The 15,380-nt window shown below is 42.9% G+C and overlaps 1 protein-coding gene across 4 annotated transcripts in view; it reads right to left on the minus strand.

Moving 5' to 3' along the window:
* Window positions 1–15,380, minus strand: part of LOC139057438 (sorting nexin-17-like) — a 35,884-nt gene that overhangs the window by 11,544 nt on the left and 8,960 nt on the right. For 3 of the 4 annotated variants that reach the window (XM_070535714.1, XM_070535713.1, XM_070535711.1), the window contains exons 6-10: window positions 14,476–14,560; window positions 11,565–11,727; window positions 5,666–5,806; window positions 3,814–3,876; window positions 3,271–3,405 (exon numbers count right to left, since the gene is read on the minus strand). In XM_070535714.1, the coding sequence (XP_070391815.1) occupies window positions 3,271–3,405; window positions 3,814–3,876; window positions 5,666–5,806; window positions 11,565–11,727; window positions 14,476–14,560 (587 nt within the window). The remainder of the gene's footprint in view (window positions 1–3,270; window positions 3,406–3,813; window positions 3,877–5,665; window positions 5,807–11,564; window positions 11,728–14,475; window positions 14,561–15,380) is intronic. The other variant, XM_070535712.1, reaches the window with a different exon arrangement.

Raw genomic sequence — 15,380 nt, forward strand, 5'->3', positions numbered from 1 at the left:
TTGTTACCTTCGGCCTGTGGTTCTGTTCCATACCTCTTTGGAAACGGTGGCAGCACTGTCGTGAAGCCACACCACAAGTTGAAATTCACATATAACCTGCACGCTCATTATGCTGTTAAATTAAAGATATTTTTGGTGTCTTTCATGCGCACAAAAATTTTGTAAATTTTAAAATGTGTAGTATTATTGACAGCTCCAGTTTTGGTGAGCAAATCGCGTCACATAGCTCAAAGCCAAGACAAGGCAAACATCGATTCATTTAGAGTCACCTGCTGATTTCTGTACCTGCTCGGTTATTCAAATATATCATTGAAACAAATTATTCATAGCAGCAGATTTATGGCGAAACAGCACTGCTTAGGCCTAATAGCCAAAGCAGGTGCGGCGGTGGTTGCCAAGCCGTTGCAGGAAGTTTGTTGCTCATTGGTGATTGGGCATAAGATCAAGAGTGCAAGCTAGACAGAGAACCACAAAAGCAACGAGTGTGCCTACTAAGTTCATGTGTGCGCTTAGAGAATGGAGCAAGAATGCTTACAGAATGCAGAGGGAAACCATCAAGCTGAATTTGTGCAACACAACATAAGTTGCTGGCACAGTGCAGTCAAGAATGCACCTCACAGCATTGTATGATGCAAGACGGGCTAATGTGAAATGCTCCCATGACCTCAACCACCAGAAAAGCATAAGTAGACTGAAGCAGAAGAGTGATCAAGAGCCTGCGACTAATTTTCTGAGCTGCTGGAGTTGAAACAAATGCTGAACTTTCGTTACTGCATTCAACTATTTAAATAATAACACTTTGAAAATAAACTGACTCCCGGCAAGAACCAACTTATTTTTAAAAAAATATTTGTCAACATCTGGCTCTTATGTTAAGGCTTCATACAAATCCCACAAATTTGAACTATTCGCTTTAAAATCATTTGACATTATTTACTATTTGACTTTGTAGGGTGCATGACTCTCACGCATCCCCTGATAAGTCGTTTTCCCCACGTCTCACATCTCCTGTAATCTGGCTTCTCCATGTAGCTTAGTGCTGGCGGCGGTCAGTCTGGTTGGAGCGCATTACAAGAGATGGCGCGAGTGTGGTGCTGATAGCGCCAGCTAACGGCGGGGTCCGTCGGGCACAACAGGGAAATAGGCTTTTCCTCTTTGGCTCGGGGTCGGCAAGTGGGGCGGATGTTCTGTGCATGCGCCAATCCATGCTTCCACAAGACTGTCTCGCAAGGCCTCGTTCGAACACACCACCGTTCGTGTGACCATCCATGCGAATGACCAGGCTGCCCACCAATCAGTGTTCAATTCTAAAACAGGCCAAACACGACTCAGTTCTTCATAAGGCACGAAAGCTGTGTCCTACGGTGGCTAATGTCGGCTATTCTGGAAAATCACCTACATACATAAATGAGTATCTTTGCCCACAGCTCAAAAAGTTGCTTGCCATGACCACTGATAAAAAGAAGGAAAAGAAATTGCAGTTTGTGTGGACCACACATGGTAAAATATTTGCAAGAAGGACTGAGTCTTCAAATGCGCTTTGAATAACATGTGTCACTGACCTAGTCAAGACTGATGAACACCTGCAGTAGGCAGGTGTTCAATGTTAGCATATATTTTTCTTTAAGTCTACTCTTGAATGATAGATCCAAACTTCAAATTTCCTGGACCAGGTGATCAGCTAGCAGTCATTAGTGTATCAAAGGTGCAATAAATGCCCTTGTGATTGTCTACACTACTGTGTTATTGTTCCTTTGTCCCAAGAGCACAGGTGAGACCCCCACATCTGGCTGACCAACATGCACCTCTTGGGGCATCGGACGATAGCTTTGACAGTTTTGCTTCATTCAAGACAACTGAAGCTTAGGCCTAGCATGGATTTTGATGGCTTGCGTCAGCAGCATGCTTTCTTGAGCAAGGCGACATTTGCTGTAGTGTGCTTGACCTTTTCAATATGCTAAGCCTTTTTGCAAGATTTTTTTTTTCTTTTAATGACATTCGTCGGTACGAGAGCCACGTGGTCTGCATCCTGGGAGAGCAAAGCTTAGCGCCCGCGAAGCATTGGCAAGCCTGAAGCGAGTGAGTACGGAAGCCTCGTGGATGGTCCGAATTCTATCTCTTTGATGAAGTTGTGGCTCTGGGAGTCAAGTGGTCGCGGACCACGAGTGCCGCTATGGGCTGACTGGTATTGCGGCCTGGCACCAGGCACTCCAACACTGCCTGGGACGGTGGGCGCCATCAACTAGGATGCTGTGTGCACTAAGCACGATAGGGAGGCGATCAACTAGGATGCTGTGTGCACGATAGGGAGAGCGGTTGGATAGAGCCGCGCCGCTGGGTTTCCCCACCGCCGCGAGGGAAAGCCAACTTTGGGGGCACTTTTCCGCCGCTTGACGTTCGATATATCGGGAGTTGCTACTATTTTTGTTCGATGTAATCGTAATTTTTTCTATATATACTCATTGTAACTATACCGTGTCCAGAACTTGTTCGATATACAGAATAATTCGATGTAAACAGGTTCGATATGGTCGGGTTCAACTGTATACCATCGCGCACTTGTTTTATTTTGCCAGAAAATGTAAAACTGTTGTATAATTCACGTTTCCTTTCAAAACTGTGCCACTGCTACTCTGGCGGGGGAACCACAACAATTTCCAACGTTCTCAGGCTTTCTAGATTACAAAAAAGGAATGTCCGTTTGATTGTCAATGCTCCGTATAACACTCACACAAGCCCCATCTATAAAATCTTAGACGTAATACCTGTTGTCAACTTGTACAATTCTTTACTAATGACACGCTATAAACAAAGGATTAAAACAAACAATCTGTAGGTGAATGAACTGTCTAACTTGACAGAAAGAATGATACACGCGTAATCACTTTTTGGTGTTCGACATGGACTCATACTAACTATGGCTGAAAAATTATTGCATATACACTGCCTATTCTTTTAAACCACGAACATTCTTTGCTGTAATGTTGCTGTTTTCTTTTTTTATGTCATGCAGGAAGCTATTTTCTTTTTAGTCTTAGACTTTTGGCAGTATATATCGCATGCATAGTTTTTGTCATTGTATGCTTGTCGCACATGAACATATTCTTTTGGCCCTGCCAAAGTGCAATTATCGGGTACAGACCCTGTCAAGTCTTCTGTAGCTTTTAGTCTGTACCCCCAGCATTTCTTTGCAAGCTATACATGTACCATAATGCTGAAATAAAATGAAACGAATGAAATGCAACTCCTTTTATTTAATTTGCCACATACCTGACTGCTGACCACTGTGATCCACTGGAGCTTGTTCTTGCTCATCAGGTACTCGAATGAAAGCTCCAGTCTCTGGTGCTTTCCATCTGAACTTTGAGAGTTCCCAGAACACTCTCCGTTTGCATGGTCTATCACCTAAGAAGCAAAGGTTCTCATGTTAAAAAGGAAATGACGCTGCCCACTTGCACACCACACTATGCTTGAAATTGTAACAAAATATAGAGAAGCTCAAAAATAAATGGCTCATGGGGATGAATAAGAGAGAAGATTACATCATAAATGTTTGTGAACTACCTTTCTGCAGCAACAAAACAAATAAAAAAAATTAAAAGAACACTACTCTTTCATAAAAAAAGGTCATCTCTTGCCAGAGCAGTGTACATCACAGCTGTAAACTGCTGCTAATGACATTTCTAAGCCCTTTTAAGGCACTGAGATCAAGTACACGACACCCTGATATTAGATATATATACTCAACATTCTGAGAATACACAATGCTTAACTTCAACATGAAAAAGACAGTGGTTCCATTTAATGACTCACAGCTGTTGTGATCCTCCAACATCGTATTCTTGTGACTCGAAAGCTGATTTCTTTGTACTGGTCCTAATGAAAAACAAAGAGAATAGGTAGGAAAAATAAAGTAGCTTTTTTTTTTCTTTTCTGCAACTGAAGCCCAAGATTGGACACTTTCGTCATGCTTTCCCCAATACAATCCTCTATTTTGCTTCTTTCTCACTGTATATTAATCAAATTGTAGTTAATTCAAGAGTGGTATTTCTTGGCATTAAAAGTTTTTTGTAGAAGCCATGGGACAACACGTACAAGATGCATTTACAAAATTCATTTGACAATTACAATATTCCCTAATGCGAAATTTGAGTGTAGCCGTTTAGGTCTTTTGAATTCGCGATATATTGGGGCAAGGCATTTGAATCTGAGCAGCAGGGTCTTCTCGGTGGCAACACTGAGCCTCTGCTCGGGCACTTCAGTTAGCATCAGCGGCAGACGACGCACTGCCACCGGTTGTGTCGCTCATTGTTCAGAAAGAAAGCATAAACACAGGAACGCGTGGCTCGCGTGGAGCACTTTCTCAAGCGGCAGCGGTGCAGGCAAAGTAGCGCATGCGCAGTGGACCCAAAGCCCACTTTGTTCCTACATGTGGTATCAGTGAATGCACGTGCCGCATGCCTTAGTAATGGCGTTATCGGTAACCGAGTGATGGTGCACGCTGCTATGGCACCAACTACGACACCCTTTCACCATGCTCTCCTCCCCCACTTTCCTCCTCATGCTTCCGCTCTACCCTCCTCTGCTTTCCTCCTAGCACTCTCTTTGCTTTCGCTGCCTTTCATCTTCCGCTGTGCTCCGCGTTCGCTCTCTTTTTTCATCCCGACGCTGAGGTTGACACTTAATGCAGGAATGGTGAGCGGCGCCCTGAAGTGAACTTAGCATGCACCTCTACTCACAAAAAGCGCACCAGGGCACGGACACATGAAATGAGGTGACTGGTGTAAGACACCTGTGAGAACACAGACACAGCCCCCTTTCTGCTGCCCCCAGTCACTGTGGCAAAGCAGCATGTGCTCGTCCTAAATTTGCAAAAAAAAAAGGACAATATCTGTCCCTTCGGTGAAGAGGAAGGACTTTACACCGAGTGAACAGGAAGTTAAATAGAAGAATGTCCAAGAGTGAAACATTCTTTGTCCGTCCAGCTATTGGTTGCCCCGTAAGCAAGCCCAAACACCCAAACACTCACAACAAAAAAGTGAGCCGAGAGGCTTTCCTACTCTCCTACTATTGTTTACGAAGACAAAACCGTCCACCAAATTTCCTTTTGTTTATATCCTGAGCAATACTTTCTCATGTGTATGTCACCGTTTTGTCTTAGTGGGACAACCCAAACGGCTGCAATTTAGTTGCACAATTTGGTTGGGGATGCATTACGGATTGACCAAGTGTGGGGATAAATCCCGAGCTTGTTTTCTGTGCTAGTCGCGCATGCAGCGTAACCCACGGACCCTACATGACCATATTATGCTGAATAATGTGACCACAGACATTTATGCAAGCACACTCTGTGCAATGCATATCAGGGCCACTATCTTGTACAAGTTCGAAAAGCAGACATTCGATTTCGCCTCGTACGATTGTCCAGGCTGCGCCAATATCGCGGCCGAGGGCAATCTAGTCCAATCGTGTGAGGAGAAATCGAACGTCCGCTTTTCGGACGTGTACAAGATAGCGGCCCTGAATGAAAAAGATTATCGCTATTTGTAAGTAACATTATGCACACTTTCTCTTCATGTTCGAATTTGGCAGTGGCACATAATAGCGGCTTAGCAATATCATATCAATAAGTGAGATAAGAACCCTTTAACTAATGCCCACTTACCTGTGCTAAGGCAAGCCTGAAGTTGAGCTCTCTGCCACCAGCACTTATGAGAACCCGAGTATCAGGCTGTGGATAGTCGCAAAAGCAGGGAGCAAATTGGAGATAGCCGTAATACTTGAGAGTCCGTGCCAGTTGTAGATACTACAGGAATAAAAAGGAATTCAGTAACACAGCCATAAATGCACACCACATGTTCTCTGCAAAAAATTAATACCAATAAGTAAGCAGTACTAGCTTACTAATTAGCTTATATTCTGCACAACAGTACTCTGTCGCACTTTTTATGGATTTGCAAAACCAACAATTCAATAACATAAAAGGTCTTACAGAAGTGGCAGACAAGACAGCTAAGAACCAGAATGAATGTACAGTATGGTTCAACCTTAAAGGGAACGCCTAGCAGGTAAGGAAGCTAACTTAAACCCTTCTACTTTATCAAGAAACAATAATGGCTGGTTGGGATCTCCCAGTACCGTATCCTTGCGACTCGAAAGCTGATTTATTTGTACTGGTCCTAAAGCAAAAGGAAGAAAACAGGCGGGGAAAATAAACTTGCTTTGTTCTCTCTCTTGAAACTGAGTCTGGTAAAGGGGCCCTTCACCAGGTCACATAGCAAATTTCGGTTGTACATTGGAAGTTGTTACGTGTCCTTCAAGGAGTGTTCTACCGCAAGAATTTTTCAAGCTAGTTCATTAATAGCAGAGAGAGAAATATTTGAAGTGCGGCAAACCCATGATTTCAGGAGGCGAGCATCACCACCAACAACATAGACAGTTTCTCCACTTGCCCCCATCTAGCCTCCGCAAGCGAAATTCCTTCTCCGAGTTCTCCCAGAGCCGGAGGATCATGTGACGGATAAGTCACTGGACCCACCTTCTTTTTTTTTTTTCTCTCTCTCTCTCTCACCCATTTTTGCCAAGCGGCGCACTTCCGGTGAGAGTCTCGCGCGCAAGCTGTTGCGTTTGTTTCGTTTTGCACAGTGCACAATTTTGCATGCTCTGCGCGAGTACACCTGATTAGCGGTATAAGTAGGTACCACAGTCACGAGCAGCGAGGCAGACGTAAGCGGGTCAAAGAGCATGATTGCGCATTGGAACCCGACAGGAAATGGCATATAGCTGCATTTGCTGCGTGCGTGACTGCACGACATGAGAACTAGCAGATGAAATGGAAGTATGGTCCCTCTTGCTATCCCTCTTACTCTAGTAAAACAAAGACTCACAGACATGCGGTTCATAGGTTTTATTACTTCTCTAAACTTTAAATTGTCTATTGAAGCAACAGATCAAACAAATAACTGATGTTGCCTTGAATAATTCTCGAAGTCACCTATTACTGAAAGTGATGTCACAGCACTGCAATTTATGCAAGCACACTTGTGCGATTGGCACAGTAAAATTTCAGCTCCTATTATGGCACATAGCAGTGCAGTACTTTGTAGGCACTATTGTTAGCATACATTGTATGCACTGCGCTCGTCAGCTCAAGATGGCCAGATGTGGTGAAGGGTCCTTTGCAATGCTATGCACACAATCGTGTACATTCTACAAATACATTTATTACGGAGCATTTGCTGAAAAGTAGGCATTTTTGTTTAGTTTACCTCAATCTTGTGCTTCCTCTCTGGCAATCTGCATGCTTACAGCCCCACCTAACTAAACATCCATTACCTATGCACCTAAACAAACAGCTTGGTCGTGCCTGTAGCAGCTTCAGCAGGTAAGTGCAAATAAAACTTTTCTCATTTTCCCGTGTGCCCTGTAATGTTTACAAATTTGTCAAATAGGTAAAATCCTTCAGACTGTACACACAACAAAGTATATTGCCTTGCTCCTAAGAAAGCTCTTGCAGCAGCGGAATTAGTGCATGGTCATAAATATGTAGAAAGTGTGATAATGGGCGTGAAGTGACCCCCTTCGCTCCTCACACATGCGATAACCAGCCGCATGCATTGGTTCATCTCCTACTTTCCTTTTTCTTTTCAGAGCTCTTGTGTGCACTCTTTACAACATTTTAGATGCAAAAGTCTCACAACGTGACAAAGCACTGAGCAGAAATTATGTTGCTAGAGGACATTGCTTCCAATAACGTATCACATTTCGGTGAGAACGACGAAGATGAGTTTGGCCAGAAAAGACTTTTCCCAGTGTTTTGCCCGCAAAGAAGAAAGCAAGCTGCCAGATGCATTACTGCAAGAAATACATTCTTCAGACAACGTTCAGAGGAACGAATAGAGAATAGAGAAGGAAACAATGTTTTCCTCGGCCTGAGATGAAGTGCTACAGCCTCACTGGCAGCAAGATGACCCGTCTACTACTCAATACAGCTATATTTGAAAAGTATGTACCCAAATCTGTTTTTTAATATATCACAGCACAAACCTACACAGTATTCAAACACCCTGTTGAATTCGGGGTTGTCGTGGTCTCAGAGTCTGACGTCACATTGAAGGTCTCTTCTCCAGCCTAGGCCACCGGTGCATCTCAAAACGGGTAACTGGCCTACGCTAGTGGGGCATCACATGGAGGCTAGGAGGGCATATGCAGTTGTCCGAACACTTACGATGAGAGTTGCCAACTTTTTTATGAGTACGAGGTATGGAGGTTGGAGGAATAGAATGGGGCATTTATTCACAAGGGGGAAAAAGGGCAAACTTATTTACAGGAAAAAGCATACTCGTACTGGCCAGAGCATGGAGAGCAGTACATGTAGCACGCACCTACAGGTTACATGTCAGAGCAGACTACATCGTTCTGGGAGAGCACACTCCACACACTGAGGATGTCTCTTAAACACCCTCTGTCTTCTCAATATCACTCGCTAAAGAAATGGGCACTGTCCCAATCAACCAGCCTGGTGGTTCGTCTCGGCACAGCACACAGCCTTCGAGGAGAAGCAGCTTGATACAAAGGCCATGTGCCACCCCCCCAAGCTGCTCCCGGCAAGGGGGAAGCAAGCATACCAGACCAAAGGTTTCACTGATGACTGGGGATAGGTCAATGACCCAAGCTCGCCAGAAGGTAAAGCTTCTCCAGGTCCTGCCATCTTTTGCTGAAGTTCTGGGAAAACCTCCATTGTCTTGTTCTCACACCGACCTCTAATTTGCCATCACTGTCAGAATCTCAGTGTCCACGTTGACTCGGTGGAATGTTGTTTGACGTTAGTACCACAATGATCCCTGCCTACATTCTTCGGCAAATAAGCCAAACGTAATAACCTCCAAACATAACGAAATCTTAAGAAAGAGGGAAGCTCTTCATTGTATATCAAAGATTACCCAGAAGGAGGAAGGACAAATCTCCTAAACTTGGTGCATTTTCGACTACAGGTTGCAGAGACACTGATTACATCTGTTCCAAGTGCAAGGAAGCGTGGAAAATTAATGCATGAAATTCAAGACCTGCGCCTGAACTCCTCCAGGAAAAAACATGTTGAATGACCAAACACAGATGCCCAGTAACATGCCGTTGAACACTGGCCTGAAGCTCGGGCCAAAGCAAGTAGATTTGTCCAGACGGAATTGTGAGGGTCGCTCGAGAATATATTACATGAAGTGCCAGGTACCGCTGAGTCACACCAAGAAGCGGAGTCGCTTCTTACCATTTCACAATTAAATCCCTATGCTAATTTCATGACCACTGAGCACATTGCATGCAATTGTGTAGACTCCTGCAAAAAATAAACCATTTTTGTTTTCATTCACAACCTTGTCATTTGGTCTTATACCCTTGACACATGGACAAAACTGAAGTCCTTTGCAGTAGACTCCTTTTGTTGCTATGAAGGACCCTTTGCAGAAAGGAGTTGCACTAATGACACAAGGCACTGCACTAACTTCGTTAGGTGGTTCCTCAGATGAACGCCATAAGATTGTTAAAGCAGCAAGAGAGAAAACATTTTTAAAAAGCTGTGTATTTGGATTACATTTAGCTACTGTGGAACCCAAAAACTTTTTTGTTGTTGATGGCTTATAATGCGCATATTAGTTAATTCTATTCAAATTTCTGCACTCTTAGCAGCAATTTAAATTGGTCTAGCAACTATGTACAGTCGGTGTTTTGCTATGCTGCAGTGTACTAGAATAGCTGTGCATGCTGTATTTATTCTGGTGCTGGCCATGTTTCTGTTGTCCTTTTTCGCGCCTTTTTGTCCTTTCCTTCGTGTGTGCAGGTGTAACGCGTTTTATTGAATGTGTTATTCACACAATTGTGATTGTGTGACAAAACTGCACATGTGCATCATGGTTCAGCAAAACGCTAGCGTTGAAGCAAGAGTTGAGGTCGCTCTGACACTTGTCGCTCACGGATCTCTTGAAGATGAGATAAACGCAGCCAAGGCGAAAGTGGAAAACATCAAAATGTCCACTCATCATGAGTATGCTTCATGTTGACTGCTTCGGCAGTGTCCCCTCAAGCCGCCAACCGCGGAAGGTGGGCCTACATGCGTAACAAATGATGCTTTCACGATGTGAACACACCAAAGACAACGCAGGAAATGACACTCCCTGAATTCAACATGGCGGCACTAGCGACATGATGCGAGCATTTGAGAGTATAGCTAGACTGAATCTTCACTGTTCAACAAATCACAATACCCCACAAAATTTATTTTCGCAAGGTAAAAAAAAAAGAATACTTATGGGGCACTGTAGCTGTGTGGTAGGTTCCCTTCTATTGACAAGTTGTGCACACTGTGTGCGAGAGTAACTCCTTCTCCTCTCGAAAAGTAGATGCGCGATCTCCTTTCCTGCAAAGGAACTTTGCCTTAAGGGAGAAACTCCTTTATCATGTGTCACTGCGCTTGAACGCCTTTTCGGCAGATGTACCCTTACATAAAGGACTTTAGAGTGCCCGTGTGTCAGGGGTATTACCTGGTCACGTACAGGAGGTTTAGAATGAAAGAATTTTTGTTTTTTTCGTGGAAAATGCCAAATGTTGAAAAAGGTTAACAGAGGCATTAAAGAGTAGTCTGCACGCCTTCATGTAGCAAACTAGCTGTTATCAGTACACAAATATAATAAATGGGTGTTCCCTTTAACAGAGAACCGCACTGTACTTCTTCCATGGCTCAGAACCCGCTCCTCTGCTCTTTGGAGTACCAACAGCTCTCTTGGTTTCACACATAGTGTGAATCCTCGCATGGACGCATGAGACAGGGTGCAGCGTTAAGAGTGGAGGTTTTGGGCCTGTGTTAGCAAATACACTGTTTATAGTTTGCACAGTCTTAACAAGCCAACTATATTACAATCTAGATTCGCTACATGCAGGAGCAGGACCTTTGCAATGCAATCTGTGACTTACGAAACATTTAACTGGCAGGCCTTCTGGCACAGCTATGAATTTGCTTCACCATCTGCGAAGCGTTTTGCTACTTCTGAAATAGCCTGGCTTCCCAGCTCATAGTTTCGCATATTTGCGAAGTGCTGGACTTTCCAAATATTATGAATGTCAGTGACCTGTGCCAAAGCTTCTCGCAGCACTGCAGCAGTCATAATCAGTGTTATTATCAGGCTTCTGCATAAAGTGTTCACGCCAGCCGGCAACAGCAAGCACAAAGCTCACGGAAACCCCACACCACGCTATCAATGTCCAACTTCATATGCACTGCATGAGGTATTATGATTTTTTTCCTTCACAGTGAAAATAAGGCCTGTCCTTTATAAAGTTCAGGTGCAGCCTCATAACACATAACCAACCAGATGACAGCAATGGTGATGAACTTAACCATCATGCTACAGATAACACTGGCATTGTGTGTATAACTAAAAAGTTGCACTGCCATGGTAAAAAAAAATCTTGCAGCGCAGATGTTTCTTTTACCATGCCAGTGTGGAGAATTGACTTCAGTGTTTGCAGAAGTTCCGCAGAATTGCACTGGATACGTTAAAAAACAAGCAGACCTCCTTTTTGGAGCCCTTGGCTTGAAGGGTGGCTAGCTGTCGCTGCGTGTCTTTGGGCACAACCACCCAGCCACGTTCCACGTCACTTAACGTCTGCACGTAGGCTAGGTTCAGAGCTACACGGTCATCCATCAGTGCATTGTCCCAACCGCTGTCCCAGTAGCTGTAGTTACAGGAAAATAAGAAGGATTTGTCATTATTGCATGAACTAGTAGAAAGGTAATAACAAGCTTGAACTTCTGTTGACAAAAAAATTACAGGGTCTCTTAAGATCTCTCTTAAGAGGTGAACGGCGACAGCCTACTCTTCCTCCTCTTATCATTCCCCTCCTTCTCGTTGCCTCTTCTCTTTCTTTTTTTTCTTTTAGTCATTACTGCTCACTACTAAGCTTTTTAGTCATTTGTAATCAATTGTGGTCATTACAAGCAATTGTCAGACTTGTTGGTCATATCATAGTCATTAGTATTCATTACAAGTCATTTAAGTCAATATTAGTCATAAAAAACATTTTTAGTCATTTCTAATCAATTGTAGTTGTTACAAGTTGTCGTTAGACATATTGGTCATTTCATAGTCATTACAAGTCATTTCAGTCATTATTAGTCATTACTGCTCACTAGTCAGCATTTTTAGTCATTTGTAATCGATTGTGCTCATTACAAGCTGTCGTTTGACATACTGGTCATTTCATAGTCATTAGAAGTAATTACAATTCATTAGTAGTCATTGCTACCAATTAGTAGGCATTTCTAGTCATTTCTAATCAATTGTGGTCATTACAAGCCACCGTTAGACATATTGGTCATTTTGGAGTCATTAGTAGTCATTATTAGTCATTAGTAGTCATTATTAGTCACTGCTAGTCATTATTAACCTCTACCAATCTCTACTATAACGTCATCATTCACGAACTGTCACTATCAATCATTTTTCATTCTTTAATCTGTCTTTAATCTGCCTTCATATGGCATGATGACGCTTGGGTGGACACTCTTTGGCACTCTGGCGGTCAGGTGTGCTGACACAAACTTCACCACGAGTCTAGAAAGGCTTTCGCCTTAAAAGAATTGAAGCAAGTCAGTGCTAACATGTTAACGGGAATACTACCTGTGACCAGCACTAAGTTCAAGAAACTCATCCTAAAAATGCGTCATGAAATATGATTTTTTGTTTTGTCCCACAGTGCATCAGAAAACGCTTCCTGGGGGGATTGTAAGTGGGATGCCAATGCATTGTGACGCAATTTTAAGTATGGATGTCCCAATACTCGTGCTTCTCTTTGGATTTCTGCTAAATAGACCGGACTTCAGCACTGCTCAGTTTCAATTCCGCAAATGATACTGCATGCTAAGTAATTAAAAACTGATTTGTGGACTTGTTTAACTAGCTATATAATAACTGACGTTCATTGTGCAAGCCATGGCCACCTTATAAACTGATCCAGTTGAGGTGGCAGAACTCCTCTCATGACAAATGAAGGATTATTTAAAGACCTGTACCCCCTAAGAAAATTAAAAAAAGGATGAACTGAGGTTCCGAGGTTTGGCTATTGAAATTTAACATAAAAGAAAACAGACCAATAAGTTGATCAATTGATTGATTGTAGCATCCAACGTCCACACACAGGCTATGATAAATGCTATAATGCAGGACTCTGGATGAATCCCGACCATCTGGAGTTCTTTAATGTGCACATGCAGGGTGTTTCACGTAACTATGCCCAGGATTTTAAAAAAAGTGGTTAGCCGCAGCTGAATGAAACCAACGGCATATGTTCTGTTGTCATGTGGCACTCCTTAGAGTATGTTTTATATTCCACTTAATTAGTTATTTAACAAAGATGAATTATGCAAAATTTTCAATCACTTTAAGGCCAAGTGCATTTCATTGCATTGTAGAGAGGGTTCAGAAATGACAGATCTAATTTCCTGTGGCAACATATACGCTGTGTGGTGATTTTTTTTTCAGCATTTAAAGATAGCCCACAAAATATGAAATAAAACCATGTGACTGCGCTCATGCACTATCATATAGCAGCGCTCTCAACCATGGTTCGTGCGCGTGGACCTTGGTGAAGTGAGTGGCCGCGGCTCTACGCGTCGGCTTTACAGTGCTCAGCATCTTTGACTGTGGTGCACAGAAAGGTAGCACTGTCGTCCTTGATAAGCGATAGGTTCGACGCACAGTTGAAAGCGCTGCAATACGATAGCACGCGAGTGCAGTTACATGGTTTTATTTCGTATTTTGCATGCTTTCTTCAATCGCCAAAAAATGTCGCCACACAGCATGTACGTTGCCACAAAAAATTGTATTCTTTGTTTCTGAACCCCCTCTACAACACAATGACACACACTAGGCCCTAAAGTGAATATTACAATTTTGCATAATTCACCTTAGTTAATCAACTAAGTAAGCAAGATATAAAGATACTCTAAGGAGCGCCACATGAAAGCAAACCATACGGTGTTGGTTTCATTCAACTGTGGCTAACCACTTTATCTTTTTTAATTCTTGACACAAGTTATGTGAATCACCGTGTATATCTAAGTATACCAACATGTTTTAATTCCATCATTGTCAAAACACAGATGTTGCAGCTGGGAATAAAATCCACCACCTCTCGCTTGTACCAGAACGACATACAAGAACAGCAGTGATGAAAACACTTCTGTTCTTCACTGCAAAGAGGCCAAGCCCACTACAAAACACAAAGTGCAAATTACATTTAACATGCATGCAGAATGTGACGTACAGGGCAGACATGTACCAAGTGCTCTACAACACTATTGTCTTTTCAAATTTTTGAGTAAAACATAAAAATTATCCATTATAAGTTGCATTCAGTTATCTTGAACTACACTTAATTTTATTCAAAGGTTAAACAAAGCTGAAAAATGCTTTGCTGGCATACCTTTTCCTGATAACAATACAGTGACCTGGACCAGCTGATGTTTGGGAGAGGTAAGGGGCCTCAAAGTTTTCTAGCCGTTTCTGAACTGGAAAAGCAAAGAGGCAAGAAAATTATAAAGAGCACTTCAGGAAGTGCATGCATAACTTGCCAACTTCTCTTGCTTCAAGGAAGTTGAAAGTATTGAGAGTCCAGGCAAACACTAGACAATTTGGTAAAACTCAGTTTTATAAGTGCTCTGTTTTTTTTTCTATTTTCTCCATAGCAATATAGTTCACATTTATGTAGGCATCTATATACATATAAAATAAAATGTGTTATCATCGTAAAACTGATAAAATTATAACTAACATTTGGAGCCCCGTATCGGCTAATTGTCACAATATCTGTGAAAAAACAGCGAGGCATACACAAATATAATGGCACAGTGAGCATGAATAAATGTTGAGCATATTGCCTTATATACAATGTAGCGTTTCTCGTGATTTATAGACAGTGCGTGATAAGCCTAACACTTGACGTGCTGATGGCCACTTTTATTACGATAGCAATTATATAGACACTCCAGGTGCATTTCTGCCATCGCTGTGGGCATCACCGTGATGTTCCGTACAAAGGCCAAGGGCGATAACATCGATGCTGCGTGCTATATGCTGTATGTGCGAGTGAAAGCGTGCGAGGGTGAGCGGACGATGGGAGTTCAATCTCATGTGCACAAGGGAGAAAAGCGGGGAGGAAGCACACCACCTTTCATCACGCATAACACACTGGGGGGAGGGGGTTCTACTCCAGCAGCTGCCGCGTATGGCGTGGGCCCTATGTTGAAAGTGATCTGCGATGAGTACAGAGCCTAGGTGTGCCAGGGGCACATAGCTTCATGCGCACTGTGTTCTTGCCGCTTAGTTTGT

The sequence above is a fragment of the Dermacentor albipictus genome, chromosome 3 (assembly GCF_038994185.2).
Source record: "Dermacentor albipictus isolate Rhodes 1998 colony chromosome 3, USDA_Dalb.pri_finalv2, whole genome shotgun sequence".
NCBI lineage: Eukaryota > Metazoa > Arthropoda > Arachnida > Ixodida > Ixodidae > Dermacentor > Dermacentor albipictus.